This window comes from Pan troglodytes, chromosome 9, assembly GCF_028858775.2.
Source record: "Pan troglodytes isolate AG18354 chromosome 9, NHGRI_mPanTro3-v2.0_pri, whole genome shotgun sequence".
NCBI classification, from domain to species: domain Eukaryota; kingdom Metazoa; phylum Chordata; class Mammalia; order Primates; family Hominidae; genus Pan; species Pan troglodytes.
This window is the reverse complement of record NC_072407.2, coordinates 119,270,602-119,284,624: the sequence shown is the minus strand read 5'-3', so window position 1 is coordinate 119,284,624 and position 14,023 is coordinate 119,270,602. Positions and strand designations below refer to the sequence as shown.

Sequence of the window (14,023 nt, the reverse complement as noted above, 5' to 3'; positions counted from 1 at the left end):
AAATGGTGGCTTGAGGTTAGAATGCCTACACCTGGACTGGGCCGAAGAAAGTTTTTATAAACATCCTTAGAAAAACCTTTGACTCCATTTACAACAGCAACCAAATGTATACAAATTTAAGAAATAGGCCATTCATGGCTAGGTGCAGTGACTCACACCTGTAATCCCAGCACTTTGGGAGGCCGAGGCAGGTAGATCACCTGAAGTCAAGAGTTCAAGACCAGCCTGACCAATATGGTGAAACCCTGTCTCTGCTAAAAATACAAAAATTAGCTGGGTGTGGTGGTGTGCACCTGTAGTCCCAGCTACTCGGGAGTCTGAGACAGAAGAATCACTTGAACCTGGAGGTTGCAGTGAGCCGAGCTCATGCCATTGCAGTCCAGCCTGGGCGACAAAGCGAGACTCCGTCTCTAAAGAGAAAGTAGGAAAGAAAGAAAGAGGCCAGTCATAGTGGCTTATGTCTGTAATCCCTGCACTTTGGGAAGCCCAGACAGGAGGATCACTTGAACCCAGGAGTTCAAGACTAGCCTGGGCAACACAGTGAGAGCCTATCCCAACAAAAAAATTTATTTTAATCAGCCAGACACATGGCATGCACCTGTAGTTCTAGCTACATGGGAGGATCACCTGAGCCCACGAGTTCAAGGCTGCAGTGAGCTATGATGGAGCCACTGCATACTAGCCTGGGTGACAGAGTAAGACTGTCTCTAAAAACAAAAATATGGAAAACAAAAAAAAAAAACACCCTATGCTATAAGCAAAGTCCAGCATTTAACATGAGATCCATGTATTCCTAGAGATGCAAGAATTGTGAACCCTGCTCTCAAGTCCATGAACCACCTGAATTATAAGCAAACTTTGTATGCCTAGATCATAACTCGTCAGAATTTCAAAGAAACTTTCACTCCAAATAATTGCATAGTGCTTCAAAGTGCAGGCCCTATGGCCAGGCACAAGTGGCTCATGCCTGTAATCCCAATCCTCTGGGAGGCCAAGACGGGGAGATCACTTGTCAGTTTGAGACCAGCCTCGCCAACATGGCAAAACCCCGTCTCTGTTAAAAACACAAAAAAATTACCCAGGCACAGTGGCACGCATCTGTAGTCCCAGCTACTAGGGAGGCTAAGGCAGGAGATTCACTTGAACCTGGGAGGCGGAGGTTGCAGTGAGCAGAGATCCCGCGACTGCCCTCCAGCCTGGGCGACAGAGTGAAACTCCATCTCAAAAAAAACAAACTAACAAAAAAAAACAAAGAACAAAGTGCAGGCCCTAGAATTTGAATACCTGGAGGTGGATTCTAGCAACACCACTTAGAATAGAACTGTATACCCACAGGAAGTTAATCTTTCTGTGCCTTGATTTCCTCATCTGTAAAATGGGGATAATAATAGTACCTAACTCATGGAGTTGCAGTGAGGGTTGAAAAGGTAATACATGGGCCAGGCATGGTGTCTCCTGCCTGTAATCCCAGCACTCTGAGAAGTGGAGGTGGGAAGATCACTTGAGGTCAGTTTGAGACCAGCCTGGCCAACATTGCAAAACCCCTTCTCTACTAAAAATACAAAAATTAGTTCCCCAGGTGTGGTGGTGGGCACCTGTAGTTCTAGCTACTCAAGAGGCTGAGGCATGAGATTCGCTTGAACCCGGGAGAGAGAGGTTGCAGTGAGCCAAGATCATACCACTGCATTCCAGCCTGGGTGACAGAGTGAGACTCTGTCTCAAAAAAAAAAAAAAAACAAACAAAGGAAAAGGTAATAAGGTAATACATGCAAAGTGCTTAAAACAGACGCTGGCACATAATAAGTTATATTGTTATTGTTATTAATAATGTTATTGTTGTTTAAAAAAACACTGCTCTAAGTTCGTGCTTAGGAAATTGGGTTTCCCCTGGTCTCAGAACACACTGTATTTTGATACCCCCTACTATGTTTCCATTTAAATCTAATCACTGCTCTAACCCAAAGACAGCAAACTTTTTCTGTAAACAACCAGAGAGTAACTATCTTACCCTTTGTGGGTCATATACCTCTCTTACAGCCACATATCTCTGCAGTTGTAGCATAAAAGCAGCCACACACAATACATAAACCATTATGGCTGTTTTCCAATGAAGGTGTATTTACAAAAATAGGCAAGTAGCCAGGCAAGGTGGCTCACGCCTGTAATCCCAGCACTTTGGGAGCCGGAGGCAGGCAAATCGCTTGAGGTCGGGAGTTCGAGACCAGCTTGTCCAACATGGTGAAACCCGTCTCTACTAAAAGTACAAAAATTAGCCAGGTGTGGTGGTGCACGCCTGTAATCCCAGCTTCTCGGGAGGCTGAGGTGGGAGAATCGCTTGAACCTGGGAGGCAGAGGTTGCAGTGAGCTGAGATCACGCCACTGCACTCCAGCCTGGGCAACAGAAAGAAACTTAAAAAAAAAAACAGGCAAGAGGCCAAGGTAGGCTCACATTTGATCTAACCCGAATATACTAAGCAACTCTGTACATGTACCATACTTTGCACTGAAAGAATAAAAATAAACCAGACAATCCCTGTCCTCAAAAAACAAACACAATACACCACAGGCCTCTTCACAGACTTGTTACCTTGCTCACTAGGAATGTAGGTCTCATCATAATCTTCTTCCAGAACCAGCTGATCTCCTATGCGGAGGGGTCGTCCAGCCATGACTCATCTGGGCTCAAACACCTAGATCCCAGAGACCCCCACCAAAAGAGAAAAATCAGTGACCAAGCTTAACAGGGGAAAAGTTGGCACTGGGTCATGGAGCATCTGGGTCAAACCAGACCCTGCAGAGCAATTTGGCCAGGGCCTTCCCAGGCGCCAGGTATAGTGGAGGGTGAAACCAACAACTCAAGGCTCACAGGCTCTGTGCCTGGCAAAGGTCTCCCAAAGGCTTGATGAACACCTGGTGAACCACAAAACATCTTCAAGCCTGGCTCTGTCAAGAGTTTGACTTTGTGCCTCCCCCAGATAGAAGAAACAATTATAATACAGAACCACCAAGTAGAAAATCCTAGTGACACCAAAATAACCAGCAGCACACAGACCCCCAAACACCAGCACATCTCCGTGGCACACCCCCATCTCAACACATATTCCTATCTGGATGTCCCGATTCATATCCAAAATGCCCTCAGGAAGCTTACAATCCAGTGGCGGGAACGACCTCAAGAGCAGCAGAAGGCAGAAGGGAAAAAAACTTCCTGTTCTGGGAGTGCTAAGATAAGGGCAAAAAATTTCCCCAAAAAAAGGAAGGAAGGAAGGAAGGCTGGCAAGAATTCTGATGGGGGAGAAAGGCATTCTAAACAGAGGGAGCATCTTGCACAGACAGGTGTTCCAGAGTGGGGATACCAACATGTGTGACCGGCTGGTCACAGAGAGCCTTGTAGACCGTGCTAAAGAGCCTCCACCCTGTCCTACACCAGAGGGGAGTCACTGAGGGCTCTGGTGAAACAAAGTATCACAGGGTGGCCTTTTTTTAGGACAAGAATTCTAGCAAGACTGGCATGGCTGGATTGGAGAAATGAGAGACTGGTGTCAGGAAAACCACCTGAGGAGGCTGCTGCCCAGGGGCAAGATGATAAGGACTTTAACTAGGGCAGAAGCAGGGGAATGAAGAAGAAACAGTCAGAACAGACCCAGTGATGTTAAGCTTAATAGGACCAGGATATGGGGGAAAAGTGGAAAGGAGCTACATCCCTTCAAAATTCACATATGTATATATTTTATTTTTTATTTTATTTATTTTTTTTTTTTACAGAGATGGTGTCTCACTATGTTGCCCTGGCTGGTCTTCAACTCCTGGGTGCAAGCGATGCTCCCGCCTCAGCCTCTCAAAGTAAGAAAAATACACATATTGAAGCCCTAATCCACCATGTGACTGGTTCTTTAGGAGGTAAAGTTAAATGAGGTCATTAAGGTTAAATGGCCTGACAGGATTAAAAGGAGAGGAAGAAAGGACCAGGAACCAGGGCAGCAGATGGGGCCCACTGTCTAGTGGCTTAGAGGTCTCTCTTTACCATCTGAGGACACAGCAAGAAGGCAGCTGTCTGCAAGGCAGGAACCAGCAACAGACCTTGATATGGGCCTTCTAGCTTCCAGAACTATGAGAAAAGAGATTTCTGTTGTTGGAGCCCCCCAGTCTACGGTATTGTGTTACGGCAGCCCAAGTGAAGACAGAAGTCCAGCTTGAATCCAAGGTTTCTAGCTCCAGGGATGGGGCGGTGCCAAATTCTTCAACTGAGAAGCTGGTGCACTTCTAGAATTGCTCCTCTCTTCCCACCCCTACCTCAGGACCCCAGTTCCCACCAACTCTCCCCATGGCAGCTCCCATGCTGCAGCCTGATGAAGCAGGTCGCCTGGGAAACTGCTGCCACACACAGACCTGCTCAGAGCACCTCCCCAACCTGCAGAGCAGTTGGCCACACCAAATGTGACCAACTGGAGTCTGGAGCCACAAGTCCTGACCTCTCCAGTCCCCACTTCCTCAGAAGCTGCCACTGTTCCTCCTGGAGCAGCAAGGATGAAACGGCCCTCTTCAAGCAGAAAGGCCCAGCCATTAAAAACGTCAGGATCTGGGAGAACGCATCAAGCCCAGGCAGCCGTGGAAAGGCTGGAGGACACACCTAAACATGTGGAACCCCATTGCCAGACGGCCAGGGCCAAATCCATATCCCCCAACACTGGGTGCCCTGGAGGTTCCAATCCTGCCCACCCACCACCTATCAATCCACCCTTTCCCCCAGGCCCCTGTCCTCCTCCCCTAGGAGTTCCCCAGGGCAATCCAGCTTTCCCCCCAGGTGGGGCCCCTCATCCTGTGCCACAGCCAGGGTATCCAGGATGCCAATCCTCGGGTCCCCACCTTCCTCCATACCCAACCGCCTGCCCCTGGAATCCCTCCTGTGAATCTCTTGGCTCCTGGCATGGTCAGACCAGCAGTGATAGCGGACAAGAAGATGCAGAAGAAAATGAAGAAAGCTCATAAAAAGATGCACAAGCACCAAAAGCACGGCAAGCATTCCTCCTCCTCTTTCTCCTCCTCTTCCAGCAGCGATTCTGACTGAATACAGGCCCTGGACCCTTCCCCCAAGTCTCACCAGTTCTGCTCTCCCATCAAGCTTCAGATGCCATGTTGTACTGGGGGAAAGTAGCCCTTGTGCTCCCCCCACCCCACCCCCAACCTGAGCCTCACCCTGCTGTTGAGCCCTGAATGGCTAGGGAAAATGGGAAGAGGATTGCCATGGCCTGGCCATCTTCTTGCTGCTTGGATAGATCAGATAGCTAATGAGTTTAGCAGGGGAGCTATTTTTTTGAAGATGATGAACTAAATATTGAAGACAAGTTTGAGATCTGTAAAATGTGATTTTTTTTTACTTCTGCTGATAATACTTGTGATTGGGGAGGTTTGTGGAAATTTAATGATGATTAGAAACCTCTATCTTTTTTGTAATGTTGGCATACTTGGGGAATTTAGTGGCAAATACATTCCCCAGCAGGCCTTTTGTTGGTTGCACTAACTGCGTTTGCTGGGAAGTAGAGTCCGTTTGGTCGATGAGCTTTGACCGTCGTTTTGGAACCTTACCTCTCCTCCTTAGCCCAATATACTGTCTCAGGTCCTATTCTCATTCTCCAGCTCTCAGTCCAAATAAAGTTATTTCTCCTGGTTAAAAAAAAAAAAAAAAAAAGTCAGGATCTGGCCTAGAAAGGAAATGGCTGGATCTGGAGACTCTGAACCTATTCCAAGGTTCCTAGAGACCCCTGACAAGCAACAAAGGATCCATCAGGGACTGCTTACTATGGCCCCCCTCTGTGCCATGACAGCTAACAGGTGGGCAACAGAGGAGTCCTGCCTTAGGACCCAAAAGACATGGTTCCCTTTGTCAGTGCACTGAACCCGAAGGGAGCCAGCTTCTGCCCCTCATTCCCACCGTGCCACCTCCAAGCAGGAAGAAAACACCAAAGGAAAAGGGCTTCTTTCAACAGTACATAAGCTGAAGTGGGAATGTGCTCCCAACCCTCAGAAGAACCCGTAACGTCCTGCAGACATGTTGCCCCACTGTGCTACACACACAGTCAGAGGCGACGTAGGCCTGACCACTGCTGACGAAAAAGCTGAGCAGAAAAGGACCAGGAACCAGGGTGGCAGATGGGGCCCACTGCCTGGTGGCTTACAGAGTCACCTGAATCTTTAATCCTCTTAGGGAGAGGAGAAGAGAAAAGGAAAGGATCCACAGGCAGGGAGGGCCCAATGGTGGCCTGAACATTAGGGTGAATAAGCACTTCCCAAGCATGTGCTCTATACGACGTACTATCTTAACTACCTCAGAGAATTTGAGAAATTCTGCATTTGAGAAATGTCATCCCCTAGATGCATCCCATCTCCAGAAAGCACAGGACAGGTAGTCTCTGTCCACATGGCAACAAGACTAATTTGCTATATACATAATGATCCATATTTACCTTTTTTTTTTTTTTTTTTTTGAAACGAAGTCTCAGTCTGTCACCCAGGCTGGAGTGCAGTGGCACGATCTTGGTTCACTGCAACCTCTGTCTCCCAGGTTCAAGCTAGTCTCTTGCCTCAGCTGCCCGAGTAGCTGGGATTACAGGCACCCCCACTATGCCTGGCTAATCTCTGGATTTTTAGTAGAGATTAGATTTCACCACATTGGCCAGGCTGGTCTCAAACTCCTGATCTCAGGTGATCCACCGGCCCTGGCCTCCCAAAGTGCTGGAATTACAGGCAGGAGCCACCGCACCTGGCGATATATTTAACTACTTAAAGATCAGGAAAACTCTGGAAAATCTGAATTCATGGATCATCCAAATTCAAATAAATGTTCTGCCAGAAAAAAATTAAAATATGGGTGGGTTGTATTCTACCTTCTTTCCTTACCTTATCAGGCTCTAGAAAAGATGTGGGCAAGGACAGGTCCAAAAGGCCAATGAGTTAAAGAAAAAAGGAACGTGGGAACAGAAGTCATATCTATTTGTCTGTATGTAGTAGCAGGATGGCTACTAAAGATCATCTACTCATTCGAGGAATATTTATTGGGCACCTACCACGTGCATTTATTTCTAGGCGCTAGAGATGCAACCGTGATTAAAAACAGATTCAGCTGCTGCTACTCTTGAGCTAGTCTGGGAAGGGAGGGAGACAAACCAATCAGTCACAGAGAAATGTATAATTAGAACCGAGGGAAGTGCTCTGAAGGAAATAAGCCTGATTTAGATGATGCCTACACTGAGAACTGAAGGATGAGTAGGTATTCACTAGACAAAGAAAAAAAGGAAAGCGTGTTCTAACAGATGCATGCAAAAGTCCTTCAGCAGAAGGCAACACGAGGCAAGAAGCAGCACAGTTGGAGAGGATGCTGGGGAGGCCAGTGGGAGCCAGGCCATGCAGACTTGCCCTTTATCATAACAGAAGTAGGGCTGGGCACAGTGGCTCACACCTGTAATCTCAGCACTTTGGGAGGCCAAAGCAGGAGGATCGCTTGAGCCCAGGAGTTCGAGACCACCGTGAGCAACATAAGACGACCCTGTCTTACCCTGTACAAAAAAATTTAAAAATTAGCCAGGTGTGGTGGTGTATACCTGTAGTCCCAGCTACAGGGGAGACTGAGGTGGGAGGATCACTTGAGCCCAGGTGGTCAAGGCTGCAGTGAGCCTTGATTGTGCCACTGCACTCCAGCCTCAGTGACAGAGCAAGACCCTGTCTCAAAAAAGAGAGAGGAATGGAAGCCAGGAAATAGTTTTTCAAGATACACATTTTGAAAAACTACTCCAGAAGCTACTAGGAGTACACCCTAAAGCGGAGGCCAGACTGGAAAGAAGAAAATCAGGGCTGATGCAGAGAGATAAGGTAGAAAACCATGAGCTAGGCTAGGTAAGAGGCAATGGTAACCTGAGTTGGAGTGGTAACAGAGGATGAGAAGTGTAAGAATGCAGCCCTTAGGCCAAGCACTGTGGCTCACACCTGTAATAAGAGGGCTTTGGGAGGCTAAGGCAGGAGGATCAGTTGAAGCCAGGAGTTTGAGACTAGCTGGGTCAACACAGTGAGACCCTGTCTCTACAAAAAATTAAAAATATCAGCCATGCATGGTGACACACACCTGTAGTCCCAGCTACTTGGGGGGCTCAGGTGGGAGGATCCCTTGAGCCCAGGAGTTCAAGGCTACAGTGAGCTATGATAACACCACTGCACTCCAGCCTGGGTGACAGGGCAAGACCTGTCTCTAAAATAAATCAATAAATGAGAATGCAGCCCTTAGATCTGCCATGGCAAACAAATAGGACATGTCCTACTATTTTCCTCGAGGCCTAAAACTGTGAAGGACATCACTACTCAATCATGGCACCCTAGACATGGCCTCAGAACCCTCAACATTGTTCACTATGTAGCAGTTACCAATAGATGAGATGAAATCCAGTGAGATCTCCTTGCTGCCTAGCCTGAGACCTTCTGTGAGCCAGAGTTGGGAGGGGTCACCCAACTGCACTCATGCATCTCCTACCAATCTCAGAATCAGGCAAAAAAGGAGTGGCTCACACATTTCCTCCAGGAAGCCTTCCCGGCCAATTTCATCCTCTCCTGTCAACCCAGAACCACCTTAGCACTGAGCTCATAATTTTCATGTGTTCCCAGACAGATTTCTCTCAATATTATTTTTTTTTCTTTCTTTCTTTTTGAGACGGAGGAGTTTCGCTCTTGTTGCCCAGGCTGGAGTGCAATGGTGCGATCTCGGCTCACTGCAACCTCCGCCTCCTGGGTTCAAGCGATTCTCCTGCCTCAGCCTCCTGAGTAGCTGGGATTACAGGTATGTGCCACCACGCCTGGCTAATTCTGTATTTTTTTAGTGGAGATGCGGTTTCTCCATGTTGGTCAGGCTGGTCTCGACCTCCTATCCCTCAGGTGATCCACCCGCCTCGGCCTCCCAAAGTGCTGGGATTACAGGCGTGAGCCACCGTGCCTGGCCAATATTACTTTTTTTATGAAAATGTGTCTTACCTCTCCTGTTAAACCACAAACTTCTGAGGGCCATGTCTCCTCCTCTGGAATTTTCCAACAAAGCCTAAAATAAGCCTATGTAAGCTGTCGGAGCTCAGTTACTGCTGTAACTGCTAATATAAAACCAAGGAATAGGCCAGGTGTTGTGGCTCACACCGGTAATCCCAATACTATGGGGGACCAAGGCCTAGGATCACTTGAGCCTAGAAGCTCAAGACCAGCCTGAGCAATATAGTAAGACCCTGTCTCCACAAATATATATATATATTAGCCAGGCATGGTGGCGTGCACCTGTGGTCCCAGCTACTCGGAAGGCTGAGGCAGGAGCTATGTGATCAGATGGAAAGGAAGACAGAGTTACATAAAGAGTGTAAAGTGGGGAGGCAGAGGTGGGAGGATCACTTGAGACCAGGAGTTCGAGGCTGCAGTGAGCTATGATTGTACCACCATACTCCAGCCTGGGCAACAGAGTGAGACCCTATCTGAAAAAAAAAAAAAATACACCAGCAATCTCAGAAGCTAGGAAGACCCGCAGTAGTTTTGGTCCACCTTCCTTCCCATGCTAAAATTTTCCTCTCTGTGCTTCCAGTGACAGGCGGCATAGTGGTCAAAGTACCAGCTTTGGAGACAGAAGACCTGGATTCAAATCCCAGCTCTCTCACTTAGCAGCTGTATGACCTTAGGCAAGGTGCTTCACCTCTCTCAGCCTCAGTAACTGCATGTGTATAATTAAAACAATCTTAATAAAAATAAAAAAGCCTGAAAGTAAAATGAAACAACACTTACAAAGTGCCTAGCACAGTCCCTGTATACAGAAAATGTTACACAAATTTAGCTAGTATTAGATTCTATTTTCAATTCCATAGTTAGATAATTCTTAACTATTAGAAGGTCTAATAGTAAGCCAATAATCAGGTTCTAAAAAAATGTTCCCTGGTATCTCAAGTCTGCCTTCTGCTCATCCAGGGACACCCTAGGATTCTCTAGCTAAGGTAGGCTAAGTATTCCCAGTTCTCTTCCATTCAGTACATATCGTTTCCCAGTCCTTCAATATTGTGGCTACCTTGCCCTGTACTTTGTCAGCATAGCTAGAGTTTTGCACATCTGCACACTAACAGAGAATATACACTCACAGACATAATGAGGGTTCTCTGTATATTTATTTCTTCCACCCTGCTCCAACAATTACAAAGAAGGTTGACCACAGAAAAGATTGACTGGAGAAGGTAAAGGGGAGAAGGTGGAAGATGTCAGAGTTGATTACGCAGTGGTAATGAGCAAAGGCTTTGGAACATTCTTGGCTTTCAATCCCAGCTCTGCCTCTTACTAGCTGGACAGCCTCAGTTTTCTCATCTATAAAATGAGAGTACTAACAATATCCATCACAATGTGTTGTGAGGCTTATATGATTCAATACATGTAAAGTGCTTAAAATATACTAAGGTCTCAATAAATGTTAGACATTACATTATTATGACTGCTATTCACATATTTAAAAGGGTTTATTCTACCTTGCTCCAAAGGACATATCCAGCACCAGGCAATATAAGTTAAGGCCATTCAGACATTAAGTAATCACTTTTTCTTTGCTTTTTTTTTGAGACAGAGTATCATTCTTGTCACCCAGGCTGGGGTGCAATGGCACGATCTCTGCTCACTGCAGCCTCTGCCTCCCAGGTTCAAATGATGCTCCTGCCTCAGCCTCACGAGTAGCTAGGATTACAGGCGCCTGCCACCACGCCCGGCTAATTTTTGTATTTTTAGTAGAGATGGGGTTTCACCATGTTGGCCATGTCTCGAACTCCTGACCTCAGGTGATCCGCCCGCCTTGGCCTCCCAAAGTGCTGAGATTACAGGCGTGAGTCACCGCGCCAAGTAATCACTTACTGAACACCCACCATGGGCCAGACATTGTGCGACGTGTTAGGGCTACAAACCTGATTACACATGGCCCTGAACTTGAGCTCAGCCTACCTGGAAAGCCAAACATGTAAACACATGACTACAAAATGTGTTACATGCATTAAAGGAAGTAACATAATGTATAACAGAACACAAAGGTAAGGGCAAATAATCTTAGGAAGATCAGGGAAAGCCTCACAGAGTAGAGGACAATTGAGATAGTTCTTGAAGGATAAGCAGGTGATCCCCAGGATAAGCGGAGTAAGGGAATTCACGGCAGAGGAACAACATGCACAAAGGCAAAAAAGAAGAAAAGCATAAAGTGGGTGCAAATAATTAATTATGAAAACAAAAGCTTATAGCCACTGAACACTTCCTATGTTCCAGGAACTGTACTGAGTGCTCTATATACATCATCTCACTTCATCCTCTCAGCAAAATAGAATTATCTTCACTTTTCAAATAAGGAAACTGAGGCTTAGCAAAGTTAAAAAAAAAAAAGAAAAAGAAAAAGGCCAGGCGCAGTGGCTCACGCCTGTAATCCCAGCACTTTGGGAGGCGGAGGTGGGCGGATAATGAGGTCAGGAGATCCTGACCAGCCTGGCCAACATGGTGAAACCCCGTCTCTACCAAAATACAAAAAATTAGCCAGGAGTGGTGGTGCCCACCTGTAGTCCCAGCTACTCGGGAAGCTGAGGCAGGAGAATCGCTTGAACCCAGGAGACTGAGACTGCAGTGAGCCAAGATCGCACCACTGCACTCCAGCCTGGGCGACAGAGCAAGACTCTATTTCAAAACAAACAAACAAACTTGCCCAAGGTGTCACAGCTAATAAACAGTAGAGCAGAATATGTAAGTATCCATGTCTGACTCCAAAGCCCAAACTCTTAACCATTCTGACATGACCAGGGTGCAAGGGACAGTGTGAGGAGTGGCAAGACAGAGCTCTAGAATGAAAGGCAAGAGCATATTATAAAGGGCCTGGAAGAACTGAGGCTCTATCCTGTAAATGATGAGGGGACATCACAGGATTTCACAAAGGAGACTGGCATGATCAGATCTGTAGGTCAGACAGACGATTCTAGCCAAGAATGGTGATGCATGCCTGTAGTCCCGTCTACTCAGGAGACTGAGGTGGGAGGATGGCTTGAGGGCAAGAGTTCGAGGCTGCAGTGTACTAGGGTCACACCAGTGAATACCAACTGCACTCCAGCCTGGGCAACATAGCAAGACCCTGTCTCTAAAATAAATAAATGATTCTGACAGCTGCATAAGAACTAATTACAGGGGGACAAGAACTGAGGCAGAGAGACCACTTAGGAAGTTATCCTGAAAGCACAAGCAAGAAATTATGAACTAAGTCAGTGTCTGTGAGGATGGAAAGGAAGCGCCAGATTCTAGGGGAATTAAGAGGCAGAATACAGGACTTGCACTTCGGGAGAGAGGAGGGAAATCAGAGCACTAAAGCCAGAACACTGTGACTATCATTTCTAGATGTGTTCATTTCTATGCCTCGTCCAATAGGCAGCCCCACCTACTACACTGCCTAGAAGACAGGGCATGTCCGACAAATGTTTGCTGTATTTATTAGATGAATAAATTAAAGGGACAAACTTGGCTGAGTGAATGGTGAAGCCCTTCACTGAGATAAAAAATACAAGAGGAGAAACAGATCGGAGGGACCGGGGAAGGCTGACGATGACAGTAAGCAGGTCTGAGCTCAGGAAAGAGGTCTGGCTGGAGTAGTTTGGCGAGTCAACGCTGAAAAGCTGATTACGCAAGAGATGGAGTGCGCCGAGTAGAAGGGAGGGCTTTCTACTGCAAAGGACTGAGGAGAACGGACAGGGAGTCGCGGAAGCCAAGTGAGGAGAGCGGTGCCAGAGGTAGAGGGACATTTTTAAATCCAATGCAAGCAAAGGAAAAAACAAAAAAGCTTTCCAACTTTCCCAGCTGGCCAAAGATGGCATAAGATTGGGCTAGCCCCGGATTTGGACCCCGCGGGGAGCCTGCCACAGAAGTATCCCAGCAAGCTTCGGAAGGCCTGGCCTCACTCGCCAACGACGAACAGAGCAAGCAAACCAGCGCCGCGTGCCCAGTGCCCCTCTTCCGCGTCCCGACCCGCTGCTCACTCACCCACCAGACCCCCAGCCCGGGCCCGGTGGCCCGCTCAGGAGCCGGCGAGATTTCAAACGGAGGAACTGTCGCCTGGCAGTCCGATTTTCACTTCTTCCCTCAGTCCCCGCCCACAATCGAGCGCATCACGCTCGTCGGCTCGAGAGCTTGCCTCGGGTCCCCCGCCACGCTCGCTCCCTTCCCCGCCGCCCAACCCCTCCCTCGATGAGGTCCTCAACTATCCCCCACCCCGGAAGGCTCCGGGCGAGGCTCCGGCCGAGGCTCCGGGCGAGGCGCAGCTCCCCCAACGCCACCCGACACCCACCCGCTCCCCCAGCTTCCAGGGACGCCGGGGTGTTGCCCTGCAGCGCGCAACAAACACTTCCGGAAAAGGTACCGCCTAGCAACCGGGAGTCCCGCCTCCAGCCGGAGCCAATAGGTCGCCGGCTGAGAGCTCTGACAATGGATTGGCTCGAAGTCCCTTCGGTGCACGCAGGAGCTCTGTCCGTTTTCCGTTGCACGATCGGAGTGTAGTTTAAGATAGATAATGGGAATCCGCAAGAGGTTGAAAGAGTGTAGTTTAAGATAGATAATGGGAATCCGCAAGAGGTTGAAAGAGAACCTCACCGGCTGGGCGCGGTGGCTCACGCCTGTAATCCCAGCAATTTGGGAGGCCGAGGCGGGTGGGTCACCTGAGGTCAGGAGTTCGAGACCAGCCTGACCAACGTGGTGAAACCCCTTCTCTACTAAAAAAAAAAAAAAAAAAAAAAGGACCCCGAGTTTAGACGTGAGGATTTCTGCCAGGACAGAGAAGGACTATTCAGAGTATTTATACTAATGTGAATTATCTAATTATCTAATTGATCATTTGTTAGGAGTATGATTAACATCAGGTGAATAATACAGTGGTCATCAATAATCAACCCATTGTTACTTTAATCAACAAAACAAATGTGAATGTAAGGTAATGGAGACGCCTCCACTCCCCATCTCTCCC

At 47.7% G+C, this 14,023-nt stretch overlaps 1 protein-coding gene and 1 pseudogene across 50 annotated transcripts in view; one reads left to right on the top strand and one right to left on the bottom strand.

Moving 5' to 3' along the window:
* CEP164 (centrosomal protein 164) overlaps positions 1-13,435 on the bottom strand; it is a 128,789-nt gene extending 115,354 nt beyond the window's left edge. For 31 of the 50 annotated variants that reach the window (XR_010147310.1, XM_016922044.3, XM_016922054.4 and 28 more), the window contains exons 1-3: positions 13,048-13,435; positions 5,587-5,664; positions 2,588-2,690 (exon numbers count right to left, since the gene is read on the bottom strand). Coding sequence is in view for 47 of the 50 variants with exons in the window: in XM_016922044.3 (XP_016777533.2) it covers positions 2,588-2,669 (82 nt within the window). In the remaining 3 variants the exon portion in view is untranslated. The remainder of the gene's footprint in view (positions 1-2,587; positions 2,691-5,586; positions 5,665-13,047) is intronic. The other 19 variants (XM_016922048.3, XM_063783425.1, XM_063783430.1 and 16 more) reach the window with 11 other exon arrangements.
* Positions 4,589-5,176, top strand: LOC134807278 (proline-rich protein 13-like; annotated as a pseudogene).
* Positions 13,436-14,023: the final 588 nt, after the last annotated feature.